A 15,586-nucleotide genomic window follows, 5' to 3' on the forward strand; every position below is an offset into this window, starting at 1 on the left:
AAACTTACACTAACATATCAAGTAACGCAAAAAACAAATTACAAGCATTATCGCCAAGCATACCCTCGCCATATCCATCAACGTTGTAAGTCATCGATACATCCCTCGCATTCAAACTGCACCACTTATCGGTGACAAAGCTAACGAGGTCTTCATACACAAAATCACCCTGACATATCTTCACCCCAAACGAGCCTCCATACTTCAACACAATCATCAAGGTTGACGACATGTTGTGCAGCACTACACCAAAAAAATTTCAGAATGTGACTACTATGTGACTACTTCTGATGAGTAAATCTGCACTACTCTGTAAATGCAAATCACATAATATTATCCGAATTCAATTCTACAACAACAAACACATTGAAACTTACACTAACATATCAAGTAACGCAAAAAACAAATTACAATAAATTACACTAGCATATCAATTACCACAAAACGAACAACTAATTTACAGAGTAGTCACAACGTGACTCTGTGTAAAACGGAATAAAATTTTGAATCAGTAACAATCCTTTACACCAATTAAGACGACCCAAAAATAAACAATAAAATTCGGTTCTACGTACACACATATCTGAATACACACACTACAGCCCAGCCCCCTTTACGAAACCAACAAAAATAAAGCAGCACCTCTAACCTTCAAACGCAGTTTCCCATTAACGAAAACCAACAAAAATAAAGAAGAATCTCTAACCTTCAAACGCAGTTTAACTCCGGCAACGAACAAAGAATGGTTGAATGGCGATGAAATCTCTATTCTCTCCTAATCTCGGCTGAACTCACGTCTGTGTATCAAAGAGAATCACGTCCGCCTATAATAAAGGGAAACGGTTATGGAAAGATATCGTGATTGAATATTTGATTTATTATAAAAAACTATTAATAAGGGTACTTATGTCTTATTATGTTTAATTAAGGGGGTTTCACTAATTAAGTTTGGGATGTGGGTTTGTGCAAAAGTCTTAAAAGTCAATTAGGTTTTACTCATAATATATTCCATTTGAGGGGGGTATTGCATATTTCCCCTTTTATAATATCGAAATTATGTGGATCGTTATGCATTCTTTTCTTATATCTTTATGATGGGTGCACATTTGAAACGAACGGTCCATTAAAAGAAGAAAATCGAATTCCATTAACAAAAACACACGTGTAATTTTTATTTTAATATTAAATAACTCAAAATTTAAAAGTTATACATAATGTTTTATTCATATATTTCTTATTGACGTACAGTCTTAGTGATTCAAATCGAATTAGAGCGCGGACTAATTTCTTTTTGATTCGATATTCACTATGATTGTAGCCCTAATACCTTAAAGAAGGATGTTCTAGTTTATTCAGACAATAAATTTCTTACCCCATCTTTTTCTCCCTCTGCACCGCCCATATCCTCTCGAACTTTCTCATCACCCACATCTAGCCGTCCAATCATTCAACTTCCCCCCTCTCCCACACGTGTACGGTCCAGATTCATTTGATTAAACAATTGCCTCTACTTCAATCCCCATTACCTAACACCACCACCTTTTCCGAGGTTTTTTTCTTTTCTTTTTCTTTTTTTTGAGAAAACCACCTTTTCCGAGGGGTAACCCACTAGTTTAAGAAACAAATAAAAATAGGGTAAATTACCACTATACCCCTAAAGTATGCTAAAATAACTTTAAGGTCCCTATGGTATTGATAATTATATTTATTCCCGTAAAACATGTTAGAAACTCTAACGCGATAATTCATTGGATAAGTTATCCCGTTATAGCTCTAACGGACTATTAGTTTCAGGAAGTAATTGAGACAATATAGAGCAGTGGATGACATGATTCCCCCTACATTTCTTAAATCACCCCTTAGCTCTATGTTGTCTCCACCACTTCCTGAAATTAATAGTTCCTTAGAATTATAACGGGAAAATTCATCCAACGCATTATCCTGTTAGAGTTTCTATTAATGTTTCAGGGTGTGTTTGTAATTATCGATACCATGGGGACCTTAAAATTATTTCAGCATACCTCAGGGACCTGTTTGTAATTTACCCATAAAAAATCCTTTATGTCGTACTCGTACAGGTGTCCGACGACGTCGTTTAGTCCAATCAGATCCTCACCTGGAAGAAATTACGAAAAACGTTTTTTGCCTCATCCGCGAATTTTCTATTTTTTTATTTTAAAAACCAAAATTCAAAAAGATGTCATTTCCCATGAAAAATAATTTATTTATTTTCCCATTCCCCTCAATTTCTATATAAACAGGCCAAATAACCCAAGAAATTTCAAACACTGCAATCAACCAAATTAAACAAACAGACTTTCAGTTTCACTTTCTCTCTCTAAAAAATAAAAAACACAGTACACATAGTTGATTGAAATCAAGAAATAAAATGGCTCCAAAAATCACGACCATTCCTTCGAGCCGCGGTTCTTCATCAGGTCTAGTCAAGGCCGGGAGTTTGCCCAGCCGTGCTTACGTCACCTTCTTGGCCGGCGCCGGCGACTACGTGAAGGGCGTGGTGGGTCTGGCCAAAGGCCTGAGGAAGGTCGGCGCTGTTTACCCACTCGTGGTGGCGGTGCTGCCCGACGTTCCGGCGGCACACCGCCGTGAGCTGGTGGAGCAAGGCTGCGTAGTGCGTGAGATCGAGCCCATCTACCCGCCGGAGAACCAGACCCAGTTCGCCATGGCTTACTACGTCATCAACTACTCCAAGCTTCGCATTTGGGAGGTACGTTACGTAATTATTAATCAATGAAAAAAATAATTATAATATTTAATTAAAAATTAAATATTTATTTTTAATTATAATCAAGAAAACCCCTGAACTTAGGGTAAATTACGTAAAAACGCCCCCACCTATCTGTAATAACCAAAATCCCCCTCTAATTTCTTTTAACAGAAAATGTGTATAGTTTATTATACTTTATGGTAAATAGGTGAGCGATAAAATAAATTGTGTAAAGTCTATTATTCCCTGAAATAAATAAAGAATCCGTGAAAAGTAAGGGGTTGGTGTAAGCCTGGAAACAAACCTAGGGGGTTTTTGGTAATTATGAATAGGTGATTTTTTTTTTTTTTTATTTAGCCTAAGTTCAAGAGGTTTTCCGTAATTTAACCTATATTTTATATTGCAGTTTGTGGAGTATAGCAAGATGATATACTTGGACGGAGATATCCAGGTTTACGACAACATAGATCACCTTTTCGATTTGCCGGACGGGTTTTTATACGCTGTAATGGATTGTTTCTGCGAGAAGACGTGGAGCCATACTCCTCAGTACCGGGTCGGGTACTGCCAGCAGTGCCCGGGTCGGGTCGAATGGCCCGTCGATTTGGGTCCAAAACCCGCGCCCTACTTCAATGCCGGCATGTTTGTATTCGAGCCGAGCCTCCCTATTTACCATGATCTTCTTCACACACTCAGAATCACCCCTCCCACTCCATTTGCCGAGCAGGTAATTAACTTCTATAATTTAATACAGTCTGGGCTAGTGAAATTTTATTAATTTAACGAAATATTAAATTAACAAGTTAATAATCTAATACTTTCTTATAGAGTTGTGATCAGAAAAAAAAATATTATTTAAACGAGATTATTAATTTGTCCCATTTGCTGAGCAGGTAATTAACCTTTATAAATTAATACAGTCGGGACTAGTGAAATTTTATTAATGTAAGGAAATATTAAATTATCGAGTTAATAATCTAGTACGTTCTTACAGAGTCGGGATCAGAAACAAATATTATTTAACAAGATTATTAATTTGTCGAGGTTCTACTGTATGTCTGATTATTAATATTTTTTTTTTCTTTTTTCAATTTTGGTTTAGGATTTGTTGAATATGTTCTTTAAGGACATATACAAGCCGATTCCGAATGCGTACAATTTGGTATTGGCGATGCTGTGGCGGCACCCGGAGAATGTGAAGGTGGCGGAGGTGAAGGTGGTGCACTACTGTGCGGCGGGGTCCAAGCCATGGCGGTACACCGGCGAAGAAGAGAACATGCAAAGGGAAGACATCAAAATGCTCGTTCAAAAATGGTGGGATATTTACAACGACCAGACATTGGATTACGTTCCTACTGCCGCCGCCGCCGCCGCACCTGCTCAGTTGACGGAGGCTGGTGGTGTTCGTTTTATCGCCGCCCCTTCCGCCGCTTGAGTTTATTAGTTGATGTGTATTGTATAGGCCTTTTTGTTTTTTAGATGGGTTTGAGCTATTATTAATCAAGCCCATCAAAGAATAGGAGGGATTGTAATTTTATTCCTGGATTATAGTTTATATATTTTATTTGGTATTTTTTTTTTCTTCATTACGAAATATAAAATAAAATACAATTGTAGAAAATTTTCTCCAATTATATTTATTGTAGCGTTGCGTTTGTGTGTATTTTAAGGAGATATACGAATATAATTGTAGTAGTATTTTTGTGTATAAGTTATTTATTAGAATTAAAAAGAGCAGCAGCTAATTATATATTCATGTTGTTTGTTTTGTTTCATTGATGTAGTTGATAATTTGTGTTAGATATCCAATTTAAGTCTTAGCTCTTCTTTTAATATGGTTTGTATACAATCGCATTATAAATTTAGTAAGGTCGAGAAAAATAAAATTTCACTAATTTTGTTTCCGAAGTTCCCTCTATTGACGAGTGTAGGTAGTCTCGTGAGACAATATACCCATAAAACGATCCAATTTTTCGTAGTATAACGACATTGGATGTTCATTTCGTATAACTCCTAACAAAGAATGGTTTGAATCTCTAGAGTTCATCGCGGTACGAGAAGTGCTGTTAGGAAACAATCATGCTTGTGTTGTTTGTGGGATTGGATAATTAGTTATGACAGGACAAAATGATGGAGTTGAAAGGCTACTCCGAGAGGTCATACGATTATTTGAGGAGAAACCCGATTTAACTTGGAGTCTTAGATCAGAAACGCTATAAATTTGAAGTAAGAAAGGGATATCTTTAGGTTATAAGGAACTTAGTTACCAAAATGAAAGGGATTAAAATTACGGGAAATGAGTGATAACCCCCTAGTTTTGAAAATATATATGGGGAGGTCCAATAAATTTTTCCTTCCTAGTCAAAAAATCAAAATCTGATCTTAATTAGTGAGAACCCCACGGGAACATATGGATTTCCTATTTTGCCCTTTCTATAAATGACCTAATCCTACACCTCTTTAAACATTCGCCTCCATTCTTCTCTCTCGCTATTCTCTATTTTGTTTTTCCCTCTTTTCCATGAAAATCTCTGCAACAACTCTTTCCTCCTCCCGACCTTATTCTCCCTCACTCACCGTCACCTTCGGTCTCTGTCCCTCCACCACAAGTTCTCCTCATTGGCCGCCACCTCTTTTCGGATCTCACCGTGCTCCACCACTTTGATCGAGACAGCAACGCCACCGCAACACCGCTGCACTCCGCCGCGCACAATTTGTGAAAGCCATGTACCATCGGCCTTAAGATGACACCTTCTACGAAGAGTAGCATCACCGTAAGTGTGCACAAGATAGCATTTCCGAATACCAAATAACTTATCTAACTGATACAATAAATGCATAAACCATCCACTTGCAATTTTCAAAAATGCATACCGTTGTGATCTTTTGTTAATCATTTTTATTGTACTCAAATGATCGACTATTGGCAATTGAATAGGTTTTCAACATAAACCTAAACTCATTAGAATCTTGAAAAATGTCATTCTTCCCATTATGCAATATTTGATATCTCCATGCATTAATTGAATTTCCACGCGCATAACCTTCAATTTCAAAAAAAAAAAAACGTTGGAATCTACAACCCCAGTTCCACGACTTTTAGTTTGACAATGCGATAAAAAATAAATAAATTGGATTACTACATAACTCAATGCAAAAAAAATCTAACAATGAAAACCATAACTACGAAACAATGAAAATACTAAGGTGCACTATCATTGTAACTATATGATACCATGTATTAGTAATTCCCGACAACACCATGCTGCTTCTCCGACACCCAGACAAACTACTCCTCATCTTCAACCAGCAGCAACAACATCAGAAGTAATATCCCCCTATTAACCCTCCCCTCAGTCCCTTCTCTCCAGAAACTAGCATTCTCCCCGGTCAAAACGCCGCAGTGTATTCCCCCGCCGGCGCCACTCCGCTCACCAGCCTCAGCCCCAGTTGCCGCGCTCACTTCAATTTCATCGCCTTCCACAACAATAGGAGAGTGGTGGCACGGGGAGGAGATTTCAGATGTGGAGTTCGAGGCATGGCACTAGTGATGGGAGGAGGAGGAGGTTGTCGAATGAGGGAGTGGCGGTGGAGGAGCCTCTCCGGCGGCTCATCATTGCACTTGAAACGCCGTGGGGTTTTTGCTAATTTTATGTATATTTCATTCAGTTGTTTCCGACGGTGGAAAATGGGCAATCTAGTTCCGACTCCCTAGCAAATTATAGTTGTTTTTTTTGTAGTTTTCTGTTATTTGTAATTGATTTCGATATTTTTCATAGTAGGTTTCGATAATATTGTAGTTGGTTTCGGTGATTTTGTAGTTGGTTATGATGATTTTGTAGTTGTTTTCGATAAATTGTAGTGGATAATTATAAATCGTAGCTTGTAGATAGTTGCTAAAATTTGTAGTTGAATTGAGTTGTTTTTATAGTTGTTTTGTTATAAATTGTAGTCATATTGGAATTTGGTACTTGATTATTGTAATTTGTAGCTGTTTACGATGTGGTAAATCTGTCAAGGAAAAAAAGACGAATTTATTAATAAAAATATGAATTTATTACAAAATAAATTTATTAAAAAAAGATAGAAAATAGAAGGATATATAGGCAGTGGGTAAAAGGAGTGGGAAATTAGAATAATATAAGGGCAAAAAATGGGGTTACGAGGAGTTGGGGTTCTCAAATACAAATAACAAAGTGGGCCTACTACTAAAAAAAAATAATGAGAGAGTCTTCCTAATAGACGCTCTAGGTAAAATATATTTTTGTTGAATTTTTAGGTAAAATAAAATTATGTCTGAACATATCAGCAAGGATTTTAGGCTCATTTTTGTCTGAATTTAAGTCACACAAAATTCAGCATTCTCTAGCCATCAGTTGCATATTATCATCAACCCATAGAGGAGAGAGATGCATTCTCATTTGAAAAATAAAACAGCCAAAGAAGCGCGACGAGACAAGCTATATAAGTGCTGAAATTACATACGCAAATTTCGAATCTCCATAAAAAATGGAGATAATCTACAGGACAAAAGGAGTCGGCATTGAATAACTTTGAACAAAAGCCATAAAACAAAATAAAAAAGACAAATCTTCAGTTCAACAAACTGGTAAACAACAAACAATTATTCCGACATATCTTTCTATCCCTGTGGATGCAATAAAAAGTAGGAAACAAAATTAGAAATTGCGATTAGGTTAAAAATGATTACCAAGAATTTAATAAGGCCCCTACCTTGTTAGCAATGTTGTTGGAGAGCCAATCGAGCCCCTCGTATAGCCCTTCTCCAGAGGTAGCACATGTGCTCTGTATATACCTGCAAGATATGCCAAAAGAAGCCTTTTAGTAGCCTTTCATGATTGATATACTCGAAGACGACAATGTACATAAAATGTGCGTTTGTATTTGTGTCAGAGAGAGAGAGAGAGAGAGAGAGAGAGAGAGAGAGAGAGAGAGAGAGAGAGAGAGTACCAATGGCGCTGACGGAGAGAGTGAAGTCCAAGCTTGTCAGTAATCTCAGCAGCATTCATAGCATTTGGAAGATCTTGTTTGTTTGCAAATACAAGAAGCACTGCATCCCGAAGTTCATCCTACACAGTACAAAACAAACAATTGTCGAAAAAAACCGAGAGATTTTAAATTTCTTTGTTTGAACCACAAACCATCTATCAGGAAATGGGTTCAATATTACCTCATTCAACATCCTATGAAGTTCATCCCTAGCTTCAACAACACGGTCTCGATCATTACTATCGACCACGAATATCAACCCTTGAGTGTTCTGAAAGTAATGCCTCCACAATGGTCGGATCTATGCATAAAAGGTATCAGAATACACAATAGTCAGAAGCAGATTATAATTACTCAAAAGATGAAGAAGCATTGAAGCTCAAATAAAAATAATAATAATAATAATAATAATAATAATAATAATAATAATAATAATAATAATAATAATAATAATAATAATAATAATAATAATAATAATAATAATAATAATAATAATACATCACAAGTACATAAATAAATCCATCATAAACTTTAAAATAAAGAACAAAACAAGGTAAACTCGAAGTACAAAATTGGCTGATTAATTTCACGATTTAAGTCAATTCAATTCAGTATAAGGTCAACCATCTGCACAACAAGGATTTCAGACCAACAGAAAATGTAATATTGAACGTGTAATCTGATAATTATACCTTGTCTTGACCCCCAACATCCCAGACAGTGAAGCTAATGTTCTTGTATTCCACTGTCTCCACATTGAATCCTGTACGAAATATCGAATAAGTTCAAAGATAAGCCTGTTGGGTATCCTATGCTTGTATATGAATTGATGAGAGGGAAAATTACGATTTTTCAAGACTAAAATTTATGACATATGTTTCAAAACATCAAAAGTGAAAAAATACCGATACACCAAGAATTAATAAAAAATTATGACATATGTTTCAAAACATCAAAAGTGACAAAATGTCGATACACCAAGAACCAAGATAGGGAAATAACCAGTGAAACGCGAGGTGTTATTTATTTGGTTTGATAAACAACCTTGAAATTCGTGGTGTAATAAGTGACCACAAGAATAGACGAATTGGAATTCTCATACTTCATCATAAATCGAAACAACTTATCACACTTGCAGGGCACAATATCATACAACTAAAAACTACCAAACAATTTAAACAGAAAAATATCAATTGACAGAAGAATGTCATAGGGCCACAAACGAAACGAAACGTACCGATTGTAGGAATGGTGGTCACGATTTCACCGAGCTTGAGTTTGTACAATATAGTGGTCTTACCAGCCGCATCGAGACCTACCATAAGAATTCTCATTTCTTTCTTCGCAAACAATCTGCTGAACAACTTGCTGAAAGATAACCCCATTTTTAGTCACCTGTTGCACCCAAAATATAAAAAAAAATTATTATATTAAAAAGCTGTGAATGACAATAGTCGGTATGTAATAGCAATAATTGGGAAAGGAAAAACGCCTAAGAATCGTACAACGACCATAAGGAATTTATAGTTTTATACAGTAAGAGCAACTCCAATGGGGAGATATCAAAATGGAGTATCAAACACTTAATTGATACTTGATATAATACTTTAAGGCCCCGTTTGGTTGCCAAGATAAGCCGTGATTAACTAAATAGTTGGACTTAATTTGATGTTTGGTATCCCCAATAAATTGCCGGGTCGACCTACCAAAATTATATAATCATGGCTTATCTTGCCTTCTAGTGAGTTTTTTTGTTGGAAGTCGCGAGGTCTAAAAAAATAATTGGGTTTCATTAGATTATTTAATCTTATCTTGCCAACCAAACGGGGCCTAATATATCAAGATTATCGGCCAATCCCATGATGCAACTGCAAAGAATTTACGTCCCACTTTGATTAGTATACGGGGAGAACCTATTTCGGAAGTATCGAGCAATATGATTCAAGAAGGTATTACCGAAAGTAAAACACTTTAAAATCATAAAACTAAATTTGATCGATCAACGAAGGAGACCAAAGTGACCTCCCACCAGAATTTAATCAAATCAACTTTTTAGACTGTTAGGCCTCGTTTGGTTGCCAAGATAAGATTAAATAATCTAATCAAATCCCATCATATATTGGACCTTGGAAAATCCAATAGAAAGCATAGAAGGCAAGATAATGCATAATAACAAATTATTGGGGATACCAAACATCAAACAAAGTCCAATTATTTAGTTAATAATGGCTAATCTCCCAAACCAAACGAGGCCTTAGTCTACATTCAAATCCAATCAATACTGAATCAAAAAGACCTAAGAGACATTTCTTCGAATAGGTTGCGAAATTTTCACTAACGGGCTCGAATGTGATCTAACGAAAACCACCCATTCAACGCACAGGAAATTCGGGGTTAAAAAAAAAATCGCAAATCAAATATTGAAAATTAAATTCAAAAAGGAAAAGCCAGTAGTCATATGATCAATTACAGTGAAAATAAACACAAGGCTGATTCAATGATTCAATTCACGCGCCTAACAAAAATCAGATCAATCAATTTTTACACATCCATGGTGTACATAAACAAAATTGAGGAAATGAATTTGATTTTCACATGTCCAGATCTGCAATCTTACTAACAAACAAACACACAGAGAACATATACAATGTAGAGAGAGAGAGAGAGAGAGAGAGATGTTACCGGGAAAGACGATTGATCTGAAAATGAGAGAGAAAGGGCAGATCTTGGTTCGGAGGCTGCAGTGGAGAAACCAAATGCTGCTGCAATTGTACGCTACGATGAATGAAGAGTTGGGGAATTTTATACTTGGACCTCCTTTTGAATTTGAATTACTTCTGTGCTTATTTTATTATTATTTTATTTTATTTTTTTATTTTTCAAATATTTTGATTTTTAGTCCGATTGTGTACAAAAGAATGTCCAAATAAAATTATGTGAATATTAATTTAAAAAAGAAAACATCAAATTTATAGAAAAACAGTTCCATATTTTGTAAGTTTTTTTATTATTAGCATTAACAAGTGTCAATATATTAAATTTCAAATTCAATTGTAAGTTTTTTTGAAAAATTTTAATTAAATTTCTGAAAAATTGTTCCAATTGTATTTTTTCTTTTTTTGGAAGTTTTGAAATTCCAAAATCTTTGAAATATGAATCAGAGATTTAGAATTTTTATTTGATTTCCGAAAAAAATAGTTTTTTTTCGAAAATCTTGTTTCCAATATGTTCCATTCGACTTATAGTCCTAGTTGTGGGTACGAGGTCAATCCATATGTGCGTTTTTTTTGTGGTTATGTTGTGTTATGTTTTATGTCTATTTTATATGCATGTGCATGGGGTATTAATATCAGAGTTGGCAATCAAGCCATGTCAGTCGAGCTTGAGTTGTGGGTTCTATTGACTCAAGCTCAAATACCATCGATTTTATTGCAATAACTCAAGCTCACAAATATCACTGGGTTTTATTGTTACTGACTCAAGCTCGACTCATTTATTTTTTAGCCTTTGGATTTATATCTGACTTATATCGAGCAATACATAAATTACAGACTTGACAAATTTGCAGTAGAAAAAATGAAGAATGTACACGATGAACTCATGTTTATCTAATAATCAACCATTGAAGTCATATCTAAATAAACTCTAAACGATCTTCCGCAAGTTATTGCAAAATCTTAGAAACAAGAACGAAAGAAGTAAAAGAAAATTATGTATTTTTATCATAAGAAAAATAAGTGATAAATTTCACCAATTGTGGTATATTTCACTTAATTACCATCTCCCACCGCTACCATTCATTAATTCTGTTTTTTTGCTTTTCTTATTTCTCTTTTCAAGATAAAATTAGAGTAGTGTTATTTTCACCTGCAAATTATCTCTATTGACCATCAAATCAATATAAAATATCATAAATATCCTTCAACTTTTAATCCACCATTCTCCCTTATATCATATGTGCTTAACCCTCTTCTGTTTTAAGATGGTTTTTTTTTTCTTTTCTTTTCTTCTAATGAAATATTTATTACAAGATATTTAAACTTCCATATCAGATGACCTACAGATTATGTAACTTGTGCTAGCTAATGCAACATAATATTTCATCTAATTTTGCACAACAAAATTGTGAACTTTAAATTTTATATAGTTAGCCGACGGTTGATCATTCCCAAAATTAAACTTAAACAGCTAAAACAAGATTCTTATAATTATCAAATCTGAATCAGGTTCAGATTGTGTTGAATGAAATGTAACCTATTTTTTAAATTTTAATTCACCAAAAACAACAAAATCAAAAAAAAAATATTTTTTATTTTTAATTTATTTCTACACAAGCGTTCTTAATTTATTTCTTCGAGAACGTGGATTCCTGCTCCTTTTGACCTTCGGATGTTTTGAATGTATCGTTCACTTAAGGTGCAGATGGTGGAATTTTGTGGTAAAGATTTTAGTGGAAAATTGTGGAGTTTTTTTGTGAATATTCTAAGGGGAAATATGCAATACACCCTCAAATGGAAAATATTTTGAACTAAATCCAATTGACTATTAGAGACTTTTGCCTACACCCAAGTTTCATTCTTAATTAGTGAGACCCCCCTAACCAAACATGATAAGACTAAAGTGCCCTTATGTGATTAGGTTTTTAACGTGATATAATTTATTTCACTCTTTCACTCCCCCCTCTCTCTCGTTCTCGATCTCTCATCTTCTTTTTTTTTTTTTTCTTTTTCCGTCTTTCTCCAGATCTGTATACACCGGCGGCGCCCTCCTTCATCCTTTTCACACCACCGTCGTAGTCCACTCACCATAGCCATCGTTGTTCGTGCATTCGTCACCATCGAAGTCAAAAATACCTTAAAACTTCCAGTCGGCCGAAACCTAATGCAGGAGGCCCTCCTCCATACAAGTGGTGGCGGAGGTGCCTCCCCCACCTTGTCACCGCCCTTCGTCGGATGCGTTACATGGAGGGTTCCCTTTTTCGTTTTCTCTTGATTTCTCAGTTTTTTCTTCTTTTTTTTTCTTTTTTTTTTCCAGATTTGTCCACCACCACCACCGTAGCCACGTCCACACTCTCTCTGTCATTCACCGTCGTTGTCGTCACCTCCCCCTCCCTCCCTTTCGTTATTTTCGATTTTTTTTCTTTTTTTTTTCTCTCCAAATCTGAAACATCAGCATCAACGTGACTACTCTGGTTCGAATTTGACTATTGTTGATTCACTCGATTAGTGATTTTTTTTCTCGTGTTTGTTGTTTCTCTCGATCTCTCTCTTTACACCACCATCATCTCCACATAGATTTATACACAACCAATACCGTCGCCGCTCGTTGCCGCCGCCTCCTCTTTCGTTTCCACGTAAGACTATTTCTCTCTTTTTCGTTATCTTTCTCATTTTTTTATTTATTTTTACAGATTTGTCCACCACCACCACCACCACCGTCGCCGCCTCTCTCACTCTCTTTCCTTCACCACCGCCACCATCGCCGTTGTCGTCGACTCCCCATGACTCTCTTTCGTTATTTTTCTATCTTTATTTATGTATTTTTTCGATTTTTTTTTTCATAACAGGACTATAGTCATGTTCGAATATGACTATATTCATATTTATGTATTTTTCGAATATGATTGTAGTCATATTCGAATATGACTATTGTTGAATATGACTATAGTCGTATTCGAATAACTAGATTCAAAATTTTTATTTTTTGTGTGAATTTTGATTGGATTGTTTTTTTAAACAATAGGGAATCTTCGTTGTTTTATATAATTTGGTATACATAACTATATCACATTATATAATTGGAATTTTTAAGTTGAAAATGTAAAAAAAAATGCAATATAAAGAAAGAATATGTCTACATAGTCACATCATATTCAACTACAGTCATATTCGGAGTTGTAAATCTGTCAAGAAAAAAAATTCAATTTTTTATTTAAAAAACTTTTAAAACAAAATTAAAAAAAATATTTTTATTCAAAAAAATATTATATAAAAATAAATGAAAAATGGCTAAAAAATCCGAAAATAATAGAAAATAAAAAAATTATTTGTTTTGATTTGATAGCAAATTTTTAGGAATTTGGAAGGAGATTTTTAGGAATTAGATTATTGTTATCGAAAGAGAGAAAAAATGAATATTTGTATTTGTGCCGTTTGGGAATTTGATCTCACAAATAACAAATTAAAATTGTATAAAATTTTCATAAGATATAGAAACATGCCTCGAAATCCCCTTTGTTAATAAAATAAATAAATATTGAGTTTCCTCGAAAATTAACGGTTTTAATTATTAATAGTAAAATAAATTTCATGCAATAAAAGATAGGGGTTTTTGTGCACAAGTCCCCAATCAAGCATCTTTATTATTATAGGTTTATGGGCTATATCTCTTTCATCAATAAGTCCATCCATTTAATATTTATTATAAATAAAGGAAACATTCATGTATAGGCCAATATTACCCCCAATCATTTATACCCAATTTTTAATTGTAACCCCAATTTAATTGATTTTGTCCACACAAATCCAATTTTGACTTTTTTTTTAGCATACTTTAATATGCTCCAATTTCATCCTTAACTTAATTTATTCTCAATTTGACCACAAATTTCACAAATTATTCAATTTTGACCCAAAACCTTTTTTTTTCAAAAAAAAAAGAATGTTGCTGTCGGATTCCGGCGTTGACTTTTCAATTTTTTTTCTTTCTTTCGGATTTTTTCGCCGGTTTCTGGCGTTGTCTTTATTTTATTTTATTTTTCTTTTCTTTTCTTCCGGAATTTTTCGCCGGTCTCCGGTGTTGACTTTTTTTAGTGTTTTTTTAAGTTTTTTTTTTTTTTTTTTTTACGTCCGCCGCTAAACGTTGACTGTAATTGTGCTGTCACTGACAGTAAATTAACGTAATTATACTGTCAATGACAGTCAATTAACGTAATTGTACTGCCGTTGACAATACATTTATGTAATTGTTCTGCCGTTGACAGTAAATTAACATAATATTATTATTTTTTTATTTTTTGTTATTTTTTTTTATTTTGTTTGATTTGTTGACAAGTCAACGTAATTATATTACTGTCGTTGACAGTAAAATAACTGTAAACACAATAATATTACTGTCAACAACATCAATATTATTATTTTTTGTTTTGTTTGAGTTATTCACGGAGTAACGTAATAATATTACTGTCTATTATTGTAATATTACTGTAAACACAATAATATTACCGTGGTTGACGGTAATATTACTGTTGTTATAGTAATATTGTTGTCAAGCACATGAATATGTAATTGTTCTGCCGTTGACAGTAAATTAACATAATATTATTATTTTTTTATTTTTTGTTATTTTTTTTATTTTGTTTGATTTGTTGACAAGTCAACGTAATTATATTACTGTCGTTGACAGTAAAATAACTGTAAACACAATAATATTACTGTCAACAACATCAATATTATTATTTTTTGTTTTGTTTGAGTTATTCACGGAGTAACGTAATAATATTACTGTCTATTATTGTAATATTACTGTAAACACAATAATATTACCGTGGTTGACGGTAATATTACTGTTGTTATAGTAATATTGTTGTCAAGCACATGAATATTATTATTTTGTTTGGATTTTTTGTTTTGTTTGAGTTATTCACGGAGTAACGTAATAATATTACTGTCTATTATTGTAATATTACTGTGGTTGACGGTAATATTACTGTTGTTATAGTAATATTACTGTCACTCACAGTAATATTAATTTTTTTGGCTTTTTATTATGTTTACATTTGTTGAACGATCAACATAGTAATATTACTCTATTACACAATAATAATGAGTTTTGTTGTGTTAATATTAC

General features: G+C 34.0%; 2 protein-coding genes across 3 annotated transcripts; one reads left to right on the forward strand and one right to left on the reverse strand.

Moving 5' to 3' along the window:
• Positions 1–2,172: 2,172 nt before the first annotated feature.
• On the forward strand, positions 2,173–4,299 carry GOLS3 (galactinol synthase 3). The gene is made up of 3 exons (XM_012980442.2): positions 2,173–2,728; positions 3,135–3,455; positions 3,831–4,299. Exons 1-3 carry the CDS (start codon positions 2,390–2,392, stop codon positions 4,161–4,163), a joined length of 993 nt encoding a protein of 330 aa, XP_012835896.2. The 5' UTR covers positions 2,173–2,389; the 3' UTR covers positions 4,164–4,299.
• Positions 4,300–7,171: 2,872 nt separating this feature from the next.
• Positions 7,172–10,558, reverse strand: LOC105956590 (ADP-ribosylation factor 2-B). Of its 2 annotated transcripts, XM_088813878.1 has the most exons (7): positions 10,421–10,558; positions 8,976–9,133; positions 8,431–8,501; positions 7,920–8,039; positions 7,700–7,818; positions 7,463–7,544; positions 7,172–7,376 (listed from the first exon to the last, which is right to left on the reverse strand). In XM_088813878.1, exons 2-7 carry the CDS (start codon positions 9,121–9,123, stop codon positions 7,371–7,373), a joined length of 546 nt encoding a protein of 181 aa, XP_088670004.1. In that variant the 5' UTR covers positions 9,124–9,133; positions 10,421–10,558; the 3' UTR covers positions 7,172–7,370. The 2 variants fall into 2 exon arrangements, with proteins under 2 accessions (XP_088670004.1, XP_088670003.1); XM_088813877.1 differs by lacking the exon at positions 10,421–10,558 and having other exon boundaries at positions 8,976–9,163.
• Between the last annotated feature and the right edge of the window lie 5,028 nt (positions 10,559–15,586).

Source organism: Erythranthe guttata, chromosome 14 (genome assembly GCF_056151865.1).
Source record: "Erythranthe guttata isolate IM_541 chromosome 14, IM_541, whole genome shotgun sequence".
Classification (NCBI taxonomy): domain Eukaryota; kingdom Viridiplantae; phylum Streptophyta; class Magnoliopsida; order Lamiales; family Phrymaceae; genus Erythranthe; species Erythranthe guttata.